This window comes from Bombus impatiens, unplaced genomic scaffold, assembly GCF_000188095.3.
Source record: "Bombus impatiens unplaced genomic scaffold, BIMP_2.2 scf_0033, whole genome shotgun sequence".
Classification (NCBI taxonomy): domain Eukaryota; kingdom Metazoa; phylum Arthropoda; class Insecta; order Hymenoptera; family Apidae; genus Bombus; species Bombus impatiens.
The window spans coordinates 1,619,613-1,635,991 of NT_176452.1; the positions used below are offsets into that span (position 1 = coordinate 1,619,613).

The 16,379-nt window shown below is 24.6% G+C and overlaps 4 protein-coding genes across 12 annotated transcripts; 2 read left to right on the forward strand and 2 right to left on the reverse strand.

Moving 5' to 3' along the window:
- Nucleotides 1-261: 261 nt before the first annotated feature.
- Nucleotides 262-1,812, reverse strand: LOC100743727 (coiled-coil domain-containing protein 25). Its single transcript, XM_003485035.4, has 6 exons — nt 1,693-1,812; nt 1,360-1,536; nt 1,188-1,235; nt 1,020-1,111; nt 556-938; nt 262-471 (listed from the first exon to the last, which is right to left on the reverse strand). Exons 2-6 carry the CDS (start codon nt 1,382-1,384, stop codon nt 390-392), a joined length of 630 nt encoding a protein of 209 aa, XP_003485083.1. The 5' UTR covers nt 1,385-1,536; nt 1,693-1,812; the 3' UTR covers nt 262-389.
- Nucleotides 1,693-4,635, reverse strand: LOC100743845 (ubiquitin-associated domain-containing protein 1). 2 transcript variants are annotated; one of them, XM_024368568.1, is made up of 10 exons: nt 4,324-4,635; nt 4,021-4,184; nt 3,759-3,952; nt 3,522-3,682; nt 3,234-3,445; nt 3,049-3,146; nt 2,981-2,989; nt 2,297-2,487; nt 2,101-2,239; nt 1,693-2,009 (listed from the first exon to the last, which is right to left on the reverse strand). In XM_024368568.1, exons 2-10 carry the CDS (start codon nt 4,053-4,055, stop codon nt 1,864-1,866), a joined length of 1,185 nt encoding a protein of 394 aa, XP_024224336.1. In that variant the 5' UTR covers nt 4,056-4,184; nt 4,324-4,635; the 3' UTR covers nt 1,693-1,863. The 2 variants fall into 2 exon arrangements, with proteins under 2 accessions (XP_024224336.1, XP_003485084.2); XM_003485036.2 differs by lacking the exon at nt 2,981-2,989.
- On the forward strand, nt 4,636-6,362 carry LOC100743963 (coiled-coil domain-containing protein 28A). 5 transcript variants are annotated; one of them, XM_033321768.1, is made up of 5 exons: nt 4,636-5,009; nt 5,088-5,334; nt 5,465-5,675; nt 5,938-6,054; nt 6,125-6,362. In XM_033321768.1, the coding sequence occupies exons 2-5, from the start codon at nt 5,179-5,181 to the stop codon at nt 6,322-6,324; spliced, it is 684 nt and encodes a 227-aa protein (XP_033177659.1). In that variant the 5' UTR covers nt 4,636-5,009; nt 5,088-5,178; the 3' UTR covers nt 6,325-6,362. The 5 variants fall into 5 exon arrangements, with proteins under 5 accessions (XP_033177659.1, XP_012243136.1, XP_012243153.1 ...); XM_012387713.3 differs by having other exon boundaries at nt 4,696-5,009; nt 5,178-5,334; XM_012387730.3 differs by having other exon boundaries at nt 4,696-5,009; nt 5,178-5,334; nt 5,974-6,054.
- Nucleotides 6,363-7,470: 1,108 nt separating this feature from the next.
- Nucleotides 7,471-12,429, forward strand: LOC100744080 (ATP-dependent zinc metalloprotease YME1L). Of its 4 annotated transcripts, none has more exons than XM_012387901.3 (12): nt 7,471-7,704; nt 8,058-8,186; nt 8,258-8,677; nt 8,750-8,969; nt 9,327-9,406; nt 9,530-9,773; nt 10,327-10,459; nt 10,965-11,202; nt 11,273-11,515; nt 11,582-11,725; nt 11,918-12,073; nt 12,163-12,429. In XM_012387901.3, exons 1-12 carry the CDS (start codon nt 7,678-7,680, stop codon nt 12,352-12,354), a joined length of 2,226 nt encoding a protein of 741 aa, XP_012243324.1. In that variant the 5' UTR covers nt 7,471-7,677; the 3' UTR covers nt 12,355-12,429. The 4 variants fall into 4 exon arrangements, with proteins under 4 accessions (XP_012243324.1, XP_012243327.1, XP_003485086.1 ...); XM_012387904.3 differs by having other exon boundaries at nt 8,058-8,172; nt 9,315-9,406; XM_003485038.4 differs by having other exon boundaries at nt 7,472-7,704; nt 9,315-9,406.
- The last annotated feature ends 3,950 nt before the right edge of the window (nt 12,430-16,379 follow it).

A 16,379-nucleotide genomic window follows, 5' to 3' on the forward strand; every position in this document is an offset into this window, starting at 1 on the left:
GAATATCTTACATAAAATAAGTACTAACATATTAAAATACATGATTAATATTATATTCATTTACTTACTAATGTATGTATTAATATACATATTAATGTTCTTAATAGAATTTATATAAGAGAAACCCACTCAATGTTAAAAATTGTTTTGCAATTTGTGCAAAACTTGTACTTCAATCCAGTTTTAAAAATATTTTAATTAACATTTTATTAGTTTCAACATTACCTTGTTATTTTAGATTTTCGTAATGTTTAATGATAATTTTCTTTTAAAATATCAACCAAATTTAATTTTGAAATTATATATGCTTTTTGTTTTAAATATATTCATCTATTATTCCAAACTATGGTGAGTAGGCAATCGAATTACGAATAATATTAATAATTTCATCACATAAAATCATCTGAATCATATCCACTATTTTCTACATTTGATGTCATATTAGATGTATTAAATAAAGAATTATAACTTCTGTAAAAAGTAGAAAATAATGTTAAGTCTGACGAGATTAAACAATTTATATTTGTCAATAATGTACCATAATTTTTGTCTAACCTCATTTCTGCTTCTTCCTTTCTTCGTTTTTCTTCTGCCTTTTCTCTTTCCTTTTGTTCTCTCAAAAGTCTCTTTTTATCTTCCCGTTCATTTCTGTCCCGTTGTTCTCTTTCTGATCTTAAATTTACTTGTTCTGAACGTTTAGTTTTATTCAATCGATTAACAACAGTATTTATTCGTTTTGCAACATGAATTTTACGAACATCCTTATCTTTATGAAAACCAACTTGTCCTATTTCCATACCTGGTGTTTTTTTCAGATTAGACCACATTGTATATACTACATCGATATCATTCATTTTATTTCCTTCAATACTATTTGCTTTCACTAATTGTGCTGCATCTTCTAAAACTACGCTAGGTATGTCATCTATTGTTTGACCCTATAAATCATGTATTCATATATAGATACGCATATATAAATGTATAAAAGAACATGCATGTTTTTAATAGAAAATATTTACAAGGCGAAGTCGAAGGTATACATGCGCTGAAGAATATTTGTCAACATGAAACCAAACATCTTCTGGCCAACCCCACTTTATGAGGTCATCATCTAGAAAAATATATATTGAAAATATATATTGAACGTATCTTATACATTATAATATATTTTAGAATTTTTCACTTACTTTCATATTGGTCGACTCCCATAAATAATGTCACCGATGGTTGTACAACTATAATTAAAAATTATAATTATCATTCTAACCTTACTGCATATTATTAGTCTTTTAGTAGTAAAATGTATATGAGAAAATTTAAATATACATTAAACATGAAGCCAGTGATAAATAATAATACCTTCACTTGTAAAATAATAAACCATTATTACAAAAAATATTTAGTTGAAACACGTGGTGTGATTTATCTGTCAAATTTCAAGTCGATACTAGCGACAGTAAACCGTACTTCTTGGAACTATTTAACTTTTTAATACGTAATACCAGAGTTGTAATACTCTGTTTCATGTATATTTTTCTAAAATTGGAAAAAATATATTATGTCCATATGAATATATACTCAAAATTAAAAATGTAATGTTAAAATATACATATCATAAAATAGATTTTTAGCAATGTTAATAAAATCCATGATTCATGAATATAAGTCTATTAAATATATCTAATATATAACCATAATAATAGGCTTCATTAATATGCATGCCTATTATAGCATCATTTAAAACATTTAGAAAATCTTTTGCTACAAGCTTATGATATTCATTTTTTATTTTATTATAATTTATATTATTATTATATTGTTCATAATATTAATATTAATTTATTTTACAAAATAATATTTAAATCAGAAATCAATTGCATATTGATTGATATGAATCGTATGTTTTTCGGCATGATATATTGATATAATGTGATCCAATACTGGTCCTACTTCAGGATCTCTTATTCGTTCACTTATAGTTACTGGTGATTCTAACAGCGATAAATACACTAAAAATTTCATTTTTACATTAATTATTGTATTATCTCATTATATTAATTTTTTTTAATTTTTATTATTTATTAATAAAAATAATCTTACCAAGTAACATATTAGGATTTGTAAGACTAAGTTGAATACGTGGATCATTCATGATTACTTTATAAATTTGACTACCTGGATCAAGTTCTTTATCTAAATTTTGTAAACTATGCCTCCTTTCTCCAAGTAACCATTCACACTGAAAAGAAGAATATATTTGAAGTGTAATAAAATTAAATTTATATAGATTACTCACAGCATTAATTTGATTGTTTCCAGTAATTTTTAGTGCCTCAATAATATTCTTTTCTTCAAATCCCATCTCTGATAATGATTGTACTGCTCTAGAACTAGGTTTGAAATCCATCTTCCTATAGTAACGGTAACTTTTTAGTAAATGATCTACTATGCTGAGTACATTTTCTTCCTTCTTCAAATTTTCACATCCTACATATAATTATCAATTTATTTGCATACAATTATAAATCAACATGTAATAATAACGTATAATTTATCATAATTTTAATCATTTTCAATTAATATGTTTATTACATATATTATTATTTTATAAATCCAAATATCTTAGTTATATTATTAAAAAAAAATTTCTGAAAAGAAGTGTTCTCTTTGTGAAGTTTTATTTTTAATTGTAATATATTTTAGTTTTAACAATTACATGGATGATTTTAAATATGTATGAATTAATGTATGAATGTTTTAAATATGAAATTGAATAAGAATATAATTTATAAAGAAAAACTACATTATGATTATATAATATTTATAGTACTTTATATATAGCAAAAAATGAAATGATTTTTCAAAATATACGCTTGTCATAATTTAAAATTTTCTCAAGAATAAAATCAAGAAGATTTATTTGTACTTGACTTGTATTAAATATTATCTAAATAATTAGCTCCTTCAAATAAATCAATACCTGTTTCCCCTAAGACATTTTTGATATATAAATAGATGAACTGGAAACTGCAACATCTTTATTATTACCTTTTTCAATAGATATCAAATCTAAGTAATCATCATCATCATCTTCTGGATCATTCTGATGTTCTGCTAACCATTCTAATGCTTCTACTATATTTGATCTGTAATAAGTTAAAAATCAGAGCATAAAATATTACTTTTAATTTATTAATATTCCTGAACATTAAATTAAATAGTAGATTGCGTACTTTCGTAAGTGAAGAGCTTTCAGAACCTTTTTTTCAGAAAAACCCATTTCTGTGAGAGTTTTTGCAGCACTTGTATTAATATTTGGTTTACATCTTGCCTCTAATTTTTCTTTTAAGATATCATAAAACTTTTGTGCTTCTGGGCTATACGATATAATCCTTGCTGATGCTTTTACAAGTGTAATTAAAATTTTTCGTATTTCATTCTGAAACTATAATATAAAATATATAACGTAAATTTTCTCAATACAGAAAATGCAATAATTATACATGTATGTGTATATTTACATCTGCAGGACAAGGAAGAAATGGAATAGGTTTAGGTGGATTACGTATAGGTAAATCTTTTGTTATTTGTAGTACTACTTCTTCATCTGGACCTTTCAAAATTTCTGCAGATAAATTTTCATTTATGGGTATTGGACGTATCTTTATTAACATTAATTCATCTGTAATAAAGATAATCATTTTATTTTGCTTAATATATCTGCTGATGTAGCACAGAATTTTAGCAAATTGTTTTACCATTTTCATTAACTTTTTCATTAATTACACTATGATCATCTATAAGCCATTTGAATTCAGATGTATGAACTAAACGAAAGTTAATTGGACTTCTTGATTTATCATCACCATAGAAATGTTTTATTGCAATATTTTTTATGTTATTGATAGTCATATCTGACGTCACATTAAACCTCATGATCATTCCTTCAAGACTAAGTAAATAAATTATGTTTACTAATAGCTCCCAGGAAGATATTGATAATATTTAATAATATTCTACCTTATAATATTCAAAACAAGTTTTGAGTTAGACATCGTATAGTTTTATAATTATTTATTTTAATAAGATGAATCATCAGATTGTCTTTTGCTTGTTCTTGCTAAACTTTTTGCATCCCAAGTTTCACCAAGTAATTCTTGCAATCATAGAAATATTAGTTATATCTATAACATAAAGATATGTTATCATTTCTCTTATTATTATGATATAAATCAACTTGAGTATCTTTAAAATAGCTTTGTATTTATATACATATATATGTATATATAATTTTTCATTTTATAATATAAATATTATATTCACTTTTAACATGAAATTTCTTAAGATGTGTATTTTAATTAAAATTTCCTTCGCACTACATTGTCATAATTTTCTTGATATAAAGGTTAGAAATGAATTGTAGAAACATTTTCAAGTGTCACTATGCTAAATGTAATGAATAAACCATGTATGGTTTTTAATTATATCGTATATGAAATAGCGTATATGACACGTATTTGTAAATGTTTTGTTAAAAGTTACAACACTTAATCAACATTTTTTATCAACATAAAATTTAAGTTATATATAGGTATATAAATGCCAGTTATCACTTATCAGAAATTGCAGATAATCAGATGATTTGTTTGTATATTATATGCATGTCAAGATATACAAAGTACAATCGAAAATATATAATCATGAAAAATTAATTCTGTAACTGTTTATTTTCGTAAAACGTTTCTTTCTCAATTTTTTTTATTCTTTGAAGGAAAAGGAAGATTATACATACAATAAAATATATTTCGTAGAAATGCTTTTATAATTTGGAGGCAATACATTAAAAACATTACAATACTATGTACTTTAGAAAAAAAGTCAATAAACAAAACAATTACTAATAACATAATTGTGAATGTGTAATAACATGTTTAAATTATAATAATATTTTTGATGTTAGTACAATAAAAAATATCAAGTTTAAAAAAGGGTTTGGTTAGATCTATTGCGTATGTATATACAAGTATTTAAATATCTTCTTTCTTCTGTTTCTTATAAAATGTCATTTAAATGTTATTTAAATTTAGGTATTCATTGATATATATAAAAATTCTACAAATATCTAAATTTAATAACAACAAGAATATAAATTTTGATTAAATTAATGAATTTTTCAGGATGACTGAAAAGTCTGGATGCGGTGAATTGCAACAATTGGTTCAAGAAGAAGAATGTGAAGAACCATTAAGTCAAGGTGGAGAAGCTACACCACCTTCCACACCAGCAAGATCTCATCATCCAAGTAAAAATGATACACATAGTTCTCATATATCGGTATGAATTTAGTATTAGTTACCTAATTTTGACTACTAAAACATAAATTCAAATGTATCATTTCAAAAAAATGGATAAATAGGTGATTTAAATAAAACAATAAAAATAGTAAAAGAGTTTATTATTTCAGCAACAAGTATTATGGGAAACTAATGTACAAACATCACCAATTATTAGTAAAGGAAGTTCTGGTCAGGCAACAAGTCAAGGATCTATGGTTTCTGGCCGTGCTGTGAATCTTTCAAATCATGGTAATCAGTCACGTCTAATGTATATGAATGAGAAGGAAAAGCAAAAACCAAATCGACCAGAACTACCAAAAATAAATCGTCAACATAGAGGTAACTTTGTACTTCATAGTAACATTTAAAAATATTATTTAGAATATAGTAGTAAGTATCCTACAAATATTTACAACATTTAAATAATGTCTTTTTATTCAATTTTCAGTTATATAATGTTACATATTATATTTAATAATACGAAAATTTATATTTTTGTTAATTAATAATATATTATAATCTTTTCATATATTTTTCTGTTTTAAGTATTGTTATGTTTTCATTATATTTTTTGGTTGTGTTTTGGTGTCATTAAATAAAGCTATGGCACCATGCAAACATCATTGCTTTTTGTCAGAGGTTCCTGATGTTCGTCGTATGGAACAAGCTTTATTACAACTTCTGGAAGATTTCCATAGTGGTAATTTACGAGCATTTGGTATGTGAAATATGCTTTTCAATATAGCAGAATAAATATAAAATTGGAATAATATGGAATTGAAATACAGGAAAGGATTGTAGTATGGAACAAATGACAGAAATACGAGAACAACAAGAGCAATTAGCTAAACTTCATTTTGAGTTAGGTCAAAGACAAGGAATTGGTGGAGAACAATCAGGTTTACGACATTCAAGTGCTAATATGAATAATTTGTTGGAATGTCTTCAAGAGCTTAGTGTTTGTATTGAAAAATTACATAGCAAGTAATTGTAAAATATTTATAATATATACAAAATTTATTTAAACATGATATTTAAATAGAAACATGAAAATTAATTAATATAAAAAATAGAATATAATGAAAATTTATGTACTTTATAGAATGTTTTCGCATTTTGGAATTATTTCACGATACTGTTTTTGTATAACCGTACATTTAACTTTTCCAATAATGAAATAATTATATTTCTTGATTACAATGTTTTTATTTAATTTAGAAGTTCCTCTTATTATTTTTGTAAATTTAGTTTTATCAAATTCCTTGTAAAATATAAATATATAGTAGTAGCTATTTAATAATATTTAATAAATGATAAAAAGTAAATCAATATGAAGTAGTCATATAATCTAGTGAAATTGCATATTTATGTTTAATTATCTATGCCAAACATTTTTTTATAGAAATATTTCATTTCATTTTACTAAACATTTTAACAAATCTATATCAGTGCTTATGTTTATGTAATACTCTAAAACTGTAATTTGTATATTTAATAAAATGACGTAAGTTGTACATTCAAATATACTAAATAATGACAATATTAAAAATTCTTGTTAAAAGTTAGGAAACAAAATTTTTAAAACTTTTCTAAAATTCAATTTTAGTTTTGTATTATCTAAAATGTTAATGTAATTTAATGGAAAAGAAATAAATATGGTTCCTGGTATTTATCTTTAAGAATATATCTTTTTTCTACGTTGTATTATTTATTTTATTAACTGTTCCTATAATATATTTATTCTCTGTTAAGAAGAAATCCATTTTAAAATATAATAAACTAATCAAAATTTGTGTATCAAGCAAGTGCAGAAGCTAATAATATTTTCATAATATATAAGAAAATAGTACATAGGTTCGACGATAAAGGAAATTTATTTAAAATAATATTGAAAGTGTTATGTAAAATAAGTTGTTTTATACATAATTAAATTGTATCGTAAAATAAATGAAGTACGCATAAGGGTCGCAAAATAGTTGTTTTGAAATGCGATTATTAATCCAACAATCTAACTATAAAATAAAATCTGTTGTTACACACATAATATAATCTCGAATTAGGGAAAATATGTATTTTCCAAAAAAATCTCGATGTGTTTTACGCAATCTTAAATCTAATCTCAATTGATTTTAAACATTCGGAAGTTTATATTGTAGATAGCAGTCATTTCCGTTACCTTGCAGCATTAAAACTATATTTCGTATAGGAGATATTGATGTCATGTAATTTAATCTTTTTGGATATGCAACAAAACGTTACTATCAGTTGAATTTAGTTTTATTTAAAAGTGTTATACTTCCATTTATCTTATTACATGTGTTAAATATAGGGTTGAACTGCAATGTTTTCTTTCCAACCTCACAATCAGGTTTGTATTATCATATTTATATAGCTACAAAAGTTTCCAAAATTCATAGATAGCTTATTAGATAGTCTTTTACATTTGATGACATAACAAGTATATACATGAAATTTATATTGTATGTCTTCCTTAAAAATGTCTTTAAAAATTTCCGTTTTATAACCTTATATGTCTATTACATTAATACAAACTTATGAAATTTTTGTCTATTTCATGTCTGTCTTTAGTAAAAGATAATTTCCTGGATTACAAAATAAATTACTTTCTATATGTGTACATTTTTATTTTATTCAATCTTGAAAATAATTAGAGCAAAATATTTAAAACTTCTTATTTCTAAAAAAGAGAATTATTTCTAGGTGTTATATCATCTGACGCAATTAACTTCAGTAGTTAGTCCAAAATCTACATCATTTTCAGTTAAAGTTAAAAGACAAAATGAATTGAAAAAATCTATGAATGATATCTCTTCCAGTAATTTGTCAGACGTAAGATAATTTGGTAATGTATTACATAAAACTATAATGATGCAAATTACTAAGTTTACTTTTTATTTTAGGCTACTAAAAATTATATTGATACATTAATAGGCAAATTAAACATGTCTGATGTAATTACAATGTTTGATATAAGGACAAATAACGTTATGGTAGCATTAGATCAAGTTTCTATGAAAATTTTTAAGAGAAATTTAGAAAAAAATAATAAGTGGAAAGTCTATGCATCAGGATTAAATTCCACAAAAAACAAACACAAATATCTATATAAAAGATGTATGGAAGAAATTATTTTACCTGCTATGTATTTACCATCGAAACAATATCATACAACATTATGTACCTTTTGTAACAAAAATTCATTTAATCACTATGTACAAATTCGTAGTTTTAGAACAAAACGTAATGTCTCTACTGAATTAGAAAAACAATCATCATTTATAAATAAATTTAAAAACTTGTTTGGTCATTTCTCTGGAACAGTAAGATCATGTATTATTTATTATCTATATTGATATTTTATATACTTTGTGAATAACTTTCTTACTTCATAGAATACAGGATTAGTACATGCTCTGAAAGAAAAGGACTTGTTAACAATAAAAAATTTATTTAATAGTCAAACATCGATAGAAGAATATAAAAGAGTTATATTAGCTTTTATTGAAGGATATGAAGCAGGAATTAAACGCCAAACATTTTCAGCTTTTGGATGGTTCAAAATACTATGTAGTTTATTAACAGGAACTGTATTATTCATCTTTTGGTATGGAGGTATGTATTATAGAGGTATAATACAATTTCTATCATTATTTTCTTTGATAACTTTATTTTAATATATTTTTTTGTAGTTACTATCTGTCATTAGCATTTTAAAAAAATATATGTTAATATTGAATATTATCGATTATTTCAAATAAATAACCATAATAATTTGAAAGTCAGTGAAAAATTATTTCACTAAAGAAAGAAGTATTTTTAATATTAACTGTATTATATTAACTATATAATATTAACTATTAAAGTGATAGAGGAGCATTAAAGGAGTATTTAAAATATATTAATATGCTTTAGATTACTAATAATGATGTAAATTTTCTTATACCTTTCATATTGCAGTTTATGTTGTGGGAAGTGGATTAAGATTTCCAATGGATGGTGTTAAGTTTAAACCAGAAATAACAGACATAACTTTTAATGACGTTAAAGGAGTAAGTAAATTATTTAAAAGATTCTAATATATCTAAAATCTAATAAATTCTAAAATGAATAAAATCTAATAAGATTTTTCATTTTACTAAATACTGTATATTCATTTGTTTATGTACAATTAGGTTGCAGAAGCTAAACAAGAATTAAGAGATATAGTTGAATTTTTAAAAAATCCAGAAAAATTTATTGCACTTGGTGCAAAATTACCTAAAGGTGTATTACTAGTAGGACCACCAGGAACAGGAAAAACATTATTAGCTAGAGCAGTAGCTGGCGAAGCTGGTGTCCCATTTTTTCAAGCTGCTGGACCTGAATTTGAAGAGATTTTAGTAGGACAAGGTGCACGAAGAATGAGAGATTTATTTAGTAAGTTATAAACAAAATATTGCGAACACAAAATAAATATTAAAGAAACATTCTAAATCATACATTAAATAAAACAAAAAAAACTTCTAAAGAAATATTATTAATGGTTTTCAATTTCTTTTTCTTCTACACTTTTTCTTTATTATAATTAATATATATTGATTATTTATAAGCCATATTAGTTCGATATATGTACTATATATGTATATTAGGAATTGTACATGCTATTTATATTTCAATGTTATGATCACAACATTCTAATGCTGTCATTAATGTTGTCTATTTATATTCTTTTTTTTATCTGTATCATGATTTAATGAGCCTTAACTAGCAAGTGTGTATTACCTCAAAAAAATTTTTTATTTTGGGAATTATAAAACAATATGCCCTACAAAAGATATTCATAATTATCTTCATTTTGAATAAAAATTTAAAGAGAAGAAAAGAGAATTTATTTTGATATCATATGTAATTTATATCATGATGTGCAATTTCAATTAAAGTGTCCTGAAAAATTTGTATTACTTATTCATGATCTGTTATTCTTTTTCAGAAGCAGCAAAAGAAAAAGCACCTGCCGTAATATTTATAGATGAAATTGATTCTGTTGGTGCAAAACGAACAAATTCAGCTCTTCATCCATATGCGAATCAAACAGTAAATCAGTTACTTACGGAAATGGATGGGTAAATAAAAAATTTTATCTCTTTATCCTGTAGAATATGGAACAATTCTGAAAATTAATATTGGTTATATGCGAAAGCAAAGGAAATTAATAGAAGAAAAGATAAAGAAATTAATGATTATCTTTTTAAATTTTTTAAAAATAATATATGTATTACAAGTTCAACAATTTCGTACTACTTTCTTAATGTATTTTCTCAAGATATGTTTTTATTTCATGTGCATTAAAACTAGGAGACTGAATCTACAATATAAACAATATGTATAATATAGTAAGCATATTATGTTTCCTTATATTAGAGTTAAAGAAAAGAGTGTAGGATGACAAAGTAGTACTAATTATATTCATTCATTTCTTTCTCCTATTAATTTTCCTTCTTCTTTTTCTGAAGAAATAAAGTTCAAATTTTAAATTTTGTTACTTATGATTTATAAATTATGACCTTATATATCGATTTTATGTACATTTATTATCATTAATAGCTATATATTTCTTTGTACTTACAGATTTCTTCAGAACGAAGGTGTTATAATATTAGGTGCGACGAATAGACGGGATGATTTAGATAAAGCATTAATGCGACCCGGTCGTTTTGATGTTGAAGTTCTTGTTGATATACCAGATTACTTAAGCCGGAAGGAAATTTTTGATTTATATTTATCAAAAATATTAACACAAGAGGTTGATGCAGACTATTTAGCAAAGTGTACTCCTGGATTTACTGGAGCTGATATAGAGAATATGGTATTCATTTGAAAATAAGTACTAATTTTAGATCAAGTTAATTTTATTATTATGAGCTTAATTTTAAAAGGTAAATCAAGCAGCTTTAAGAGCTGCTATAAATGATGCTGAATATGTAACAATGAAACATTTAGAATATGCTAGAGATAAAATAATCATGGGTCCAGAAAGAAAACAAAAAATTAAAGATACAGAAACTAATACCATTACAGCATATCATGAAGCAGGACATGCATTAGTTGCATATTATACTAAAGATGCACCACCTATACATAAAATTACCATCTTGTCTCATAGCCATTCTTTGGGACATGTAAGTGTTATAAATTAATAATTGTATTTTTTATTGATATTACATTTCAGTACTCTTTTTGTATAGACCGCGTTTTTATTTAACGACGAATATCATACAACGAAATCCAAATTATTAGCTCTAATGGATAGTTCAATGGGTGGTCGTGCTGCAGAAGAATTAATTTTTGGTTCTGATAAAGTAACAGCAGGAGCATATAACGATTTTCAGGTATTTTGATATAGTTCATATTTATATTAATAATATCTTATCACATATGGTACAATAATTAAAAAATAAATTACAAGAGCTTAGGAAACAAATTCTAAATACTAAAAATATTCCTAATTTTATTTGCAAATAGTGAAAATTTGAAAATATTACATTGTAATCATTGATAATATTGATAATCACATTTCTTAGAGGGCGACTTCCATCGCAGAAGAGATGGTACACAAGTATGGTATGTCTGAAAAAGTTGGTTTTGGTACAATTCGTAGAAATGGTGAAGGGGATGGATTTCAATTAGGTCCTAGCACAAGTGATCTTGCTGATAAGGAAGTGAAGCGCCTTTTACAAGTAAATTTTATCATCATATAATGTTAATTCTATCATGTAATATTATTCTTTAACCTTTTACATCAAAATTACTATATTTTCTATCTTAGGAATCATATGAACGAGCAAAACTGACATTACAAAAACATGCGAAAGAACTTAAAAAAGTAGCAGATGCTTTACTTAAGTACGAAACATTAAGCAGTAAAGATGTAGAAGCTATTATTAATGGAGAAAAAATTCCACCTGAGACTTTGAAGAATCAACCACGAATTGTAGATCCGACTGAACATGTATTATAAGTAGCATATCGAGATATTCAGTTTAAGATGATGAGTAAAATAAATTATTTGGTGCAGTATCGCAATTTACAATCATACTTTATATTACTTTATTATAAGTAATTATATTTTACAATTTTCAATTTTACAAATTTAATTAAGATATATCAGCTTTTTCAATTGAGAACTTTGTAATACATAACTTCTATTTCATTATCTAATTACTTATTTCTTTAATAAATTAAATTTATATAACAGTTCATACAAATTTACTTTTTGTAACCAATTAATACCTTACAGAGTCTCAACTGAAAATAAATTAAGACAATATACAAATATATCAGAAAATAACATAAATGTGACGAATTATACATAATTACATAAAAATACCAAACTATACATAATTATATACCAAAACAAAATTTTTACATTACCTAAAATTTGAAGTAATAATCGTACAGTTGGAATTTTTATCAAATATAATTCTGCAAAGGAAATTTTATTTTTCATTTACAGAAAATATGTCAATACTATTATTATTGTTACATAAATTTATTGTATGCAATATTGAACTGAAAATATCAATGATCTATTTTTACAATATGATTGTATTCCTGTTACTAATATAACAATAAATTCTTTTTTTATGTTAGCCAATTTTCGATCTCATGTTGAAAAAATAAATTATTGTAAATTCTGCACCAAAAATATATAGGAAAATATTATTAAGTTGATTATTTTTTTATATATTAGAAAAATGCATTGTTTTAGTCGGAAATAAACCATAATTTTATTCAAACTAATATTTACTAAATAATGCTAAACATTCTTTAAAGTATTATATTATTCAATTTTTAACGTGGTTAACCAATTGTTTGGTTGAAAGAAAATATTTTTATTTGTACAAAATATTCAAACAGATTAATAACATTTAGGCCATATAGCATTAACATTTTATTTACTACATAGATATTATAAATTATACAAAATTATATATGTATCCATATATTTCGTATTTCGTATAATCCCTATCTATTCCTTCATCATACGATACAGATCACGCTATTATTATTGCATCTAAATTTACTTCTAATACATTACTATAATTCATTAATGCTTACTCCTTTCGTTTTGTTTAAAATTTAATGACATTGAATTTAGCAATTAACAACGTGTAATATTATTTGACAATGTTTTTAAAATAAAGTTCTATAAAATTCAAATTCGATTGTGTGTTAAATAAACAATTTGCATAAAATATACTATACATATGTGAGCAAATATAAACCACGGAAAATGATCTCTAATATAAATCTATAAGATTAAGATTATATATGTACAATAAACGGATGTACAGGAAAACTCATTTATAGAAGTATTCATACAAATATCACAGTTTACTAACTTTGAGAGAAATCATAACAGTTTAAATTCTCCGAATAATTAATTGGTAATATACTTGATATTAATTGTAATATATATGTGAAAACCGATTCAAAGAAATTCTTGGCTTCAAATAAATTTTTTCAATAAAGAGGTGAATACTATCATTTAAGTAATATTGAAGATTGTTATATATTCGATAAATTTACATGAAAAAATTTTTCTCACTAAAATAAAATTTTCATACACAGTTAAAACTTACATTTTTTCTTAAAAAATAAAAAAGTTACTTTCACTAGCATATGCTGATTGAGTCTTACAAAATTTATATTGATATAATACGAATATATCATAACATAAAACTAATGAATAAAAAAAGAAAATAGTTACAAATATTATTAAAAATACTTTAGTTACAAAAGTACTACTTATAGTAAACATATAGAACCTTTTTAAAGATAAATATTCAATAAGAATAAATATTTTTAACATGTAAGCTAATTTAAAATATAAAGTTCTATATGGTATATAAAATTTCATAACATTAAACTTAAAAAAGAAAAATATCTATGAAGAATTAATAACGGGAATTTATTGTTATCTTATAAGGAATAAAGAGGGAACTGCATTTGTTATGTTTCTCTTTAATGACTTTTTTGCACCTTTTTTTACTAAAAAAGAATTTTTATTTACAAAGCAAAATAAATTGCCAGTAACACTAGCACACGCAATGGGAATACCGCTTTCCTATTGCTTGATTTAGTCTACCTGACATTCGATCATACAAAATAGGTAGAGAAATTTTTGTTTTTTGTTTTTTCTCATTAACGAAGCAAAAGTATCTTGAAGAATCAAAAAAACGATCCTTCGAAGATCTATAAGCCTCAGAAACGGCATTAGAGCCGCATAATATCGCCAGGTCTATTTTTTTTCCTTCAATTGAAAGTAATACAAAATCTTTGACAAGAAACAAAACGCAGATCGTTTTATGTGGCAAGATTACGTATATTATAAATATATTTGACGGAAAATAAGCAAGGCGAGTTTTTTCTTCTCTTTTAAAAATTACCAATAAAATCAATCTGCAAGCAACAGTACTTTGTTCACACTTTCTTATTATTTTCCTTTTTCATGGAAACACATTTCTTGTATTTTTATTTTGTTTGGCTATGTAGGATAGTGTGTTAATTCATGATGACGTTGAAGAACAGAAAACTCGAAATCAGTAAAATTTGAATGATATTTTACAAATTAAAAAGAAGATCTTTGTGATAATCTATGATCGATGGATCTTGTTTTATGAAAATTATTTCATTCTACGTATTTCTAATCGTGATGACCGATGAATTATTGCATTCTACGATTACGACATATAATATTTTACTGACCTATAAAATTGTCCTACCCCATGCAGTATTGTTAATATTCGAATAATTATCCATTTGTACTCCATTTTTTCTCCGTCGAAATTTATATTTCAATTCGAGAAAAAAAGATCAATTATTAAACAACACAAGGCAATATTTGTACAAAATTTTTGTTACAAAGGAAAATATATTTCTTTATCGTGATATTAAATATTAACATGGAATATAGATAAATAAAATATCAATAAAGAAAAGAAAATAAACAATTCACAAATCAACAAACTTCCGATGGAGGGAAAAAATACAGTGCAAAGTCCAATTGTATGGTAATTTAGTTATACCATGCCCATTCAAACAATCTTGTCCCATCAGCGTATTTTCATTTTCCATTGAAACAATATAGTATTCAAAATGATGCTCACGATTTCCTATGCAGACAAGATCGCCGTTATTATTACCTTTTCGTTTAAATATAACTATATCTATTGACTGTCTGTGTAAATATGAATGTATATATGTTTCAATATAATTTATTTCCGCTATTTTGTTTTTAATTTTTTTTCTTTTTTTTATAAATCGGTGCTGTTACATTACAGATGTCTAGATACCAGTATCAATTTTAACGTTTCGCATTTATTCTCGTATTATTAATTTGAGCCAATAATTTTACAATATTAATCTTACTGTTCTCCTTTTCTTTGTTTGGCAAATAAAGGATAGTACGATTATTGCACATTGTTAACTGTTTCATAAAAATGTTTCACATATTTTTCATGAATATATCGATATCCGCATCTAGATAAATTCAAATTGTAAATCAAACAGCACAGACAAACCCTGATTACACGATAATATCGAATAATTCCTACCTAAAATCTTTGTGCGTACAACAACAAGTAATATCGTAGTACATATACTTTTTTTTACTTACGAGTTACAAATAGCAGTACTGTTATAGAAATTTCCAAGATCTTCGATCATTTGGTCAAGTTAATGAAAGTCATTTATTCACGTCTAAGAACTTCCTATAATTGCTCGGTTCATATTTTCCATTAATTTTTTCTTTCTTTCTCTTATTTTTTTTTTTTTTCTTGTCATTTCACAACCTATGGAAGGTCGAGTCCTCTTTTCTTTTCGTCCATTTATTTAACTGCTAGTTTCAAATCACTACTTGGTTCGTCGAATGATTCTCTTTTTTTATGTTTGTACAATTCACAACTCGCCTTACAGTAAGATTACCGTCTTATTAGTTTTGTTTTAATAGTTTAGAATATTTGAAACTACGTTGTAACTCAT

Bases quoted from the DNA above. Each gene is read 5' to 3' on its own strand.
- LOC100743727 (XM_003485035.4), bottom strand. From the start codon at position 1,384: ATGGTTTATTATTTTACAAGTGAAG. The intron at 1,112-1,187 runs GTAAGTGAAAAA...ATATTTTTCTAG, and splicing joins GGGAGTCGACCAATATGAAA to ATGATGACCTCATAAAGTGG. The intron at 472-555 runs GTTAGACAAAAA...TACTTTTTACAG, and splicing joins AAGGAAGAAGCAGAAATGAG to AAGTTATAATTCTTTATTTA.
- LOC100743845 (XM_024368568.1), bottom strand. From the start codon at position 4,055: ATGTCTAACTCAAAACTTGTTTTGAATATTATAAG. The intron at 3,683-3,758 runs GTAAAACAATTT...TCTTTATTACAG, and splicing joins TGAAAAAGTTAATGAAAATG to ATGAATTAATGTTAATAAAG. The intron at 2,010-2,100 runs GTAAGATTATTT...TGAAATTTTTAG, and splicing joins AAATCCTAATATGTTACTTG to TGTATTTATCGCTGTTAGAA.
- LOC100743963 (XM_024368585.2), top strand. The intron at 5,335-5,464 runs GTATGAATTTAG...TTATTATTTCAG, and splicing joins CACATAGTTCTCATATATCG to CAACAAGTATTATGGGAAAC. The intron at 5,676-5,937 runs GTAACTTTGTAC...CATTAAATAAAG, and splicing joins AATAAATCGTCAACATAGAG to CTATGGCACCATGCAAACAT.
- LOC100744080 (XM_003485038.4), top strand. From the start codon at position 7,678: ATGTTTTCTTTCCAACCTCACAATCAG. The intron at 9,407-9,529 runs GTAAGTAAATTA...ATGTACAATTAG, and splicing joins CTTTTAATGACGTTAAAGGA to GTTGCAGAAGCTAAACAAGA. The intron at 9,774-10,326 runs GTAAGTTATAAA...ATTCTTTTTCAG, and splicing joins AAGAATGAGAGATTTATTTA to AAGCAGCAAAAGAAAAAGCA.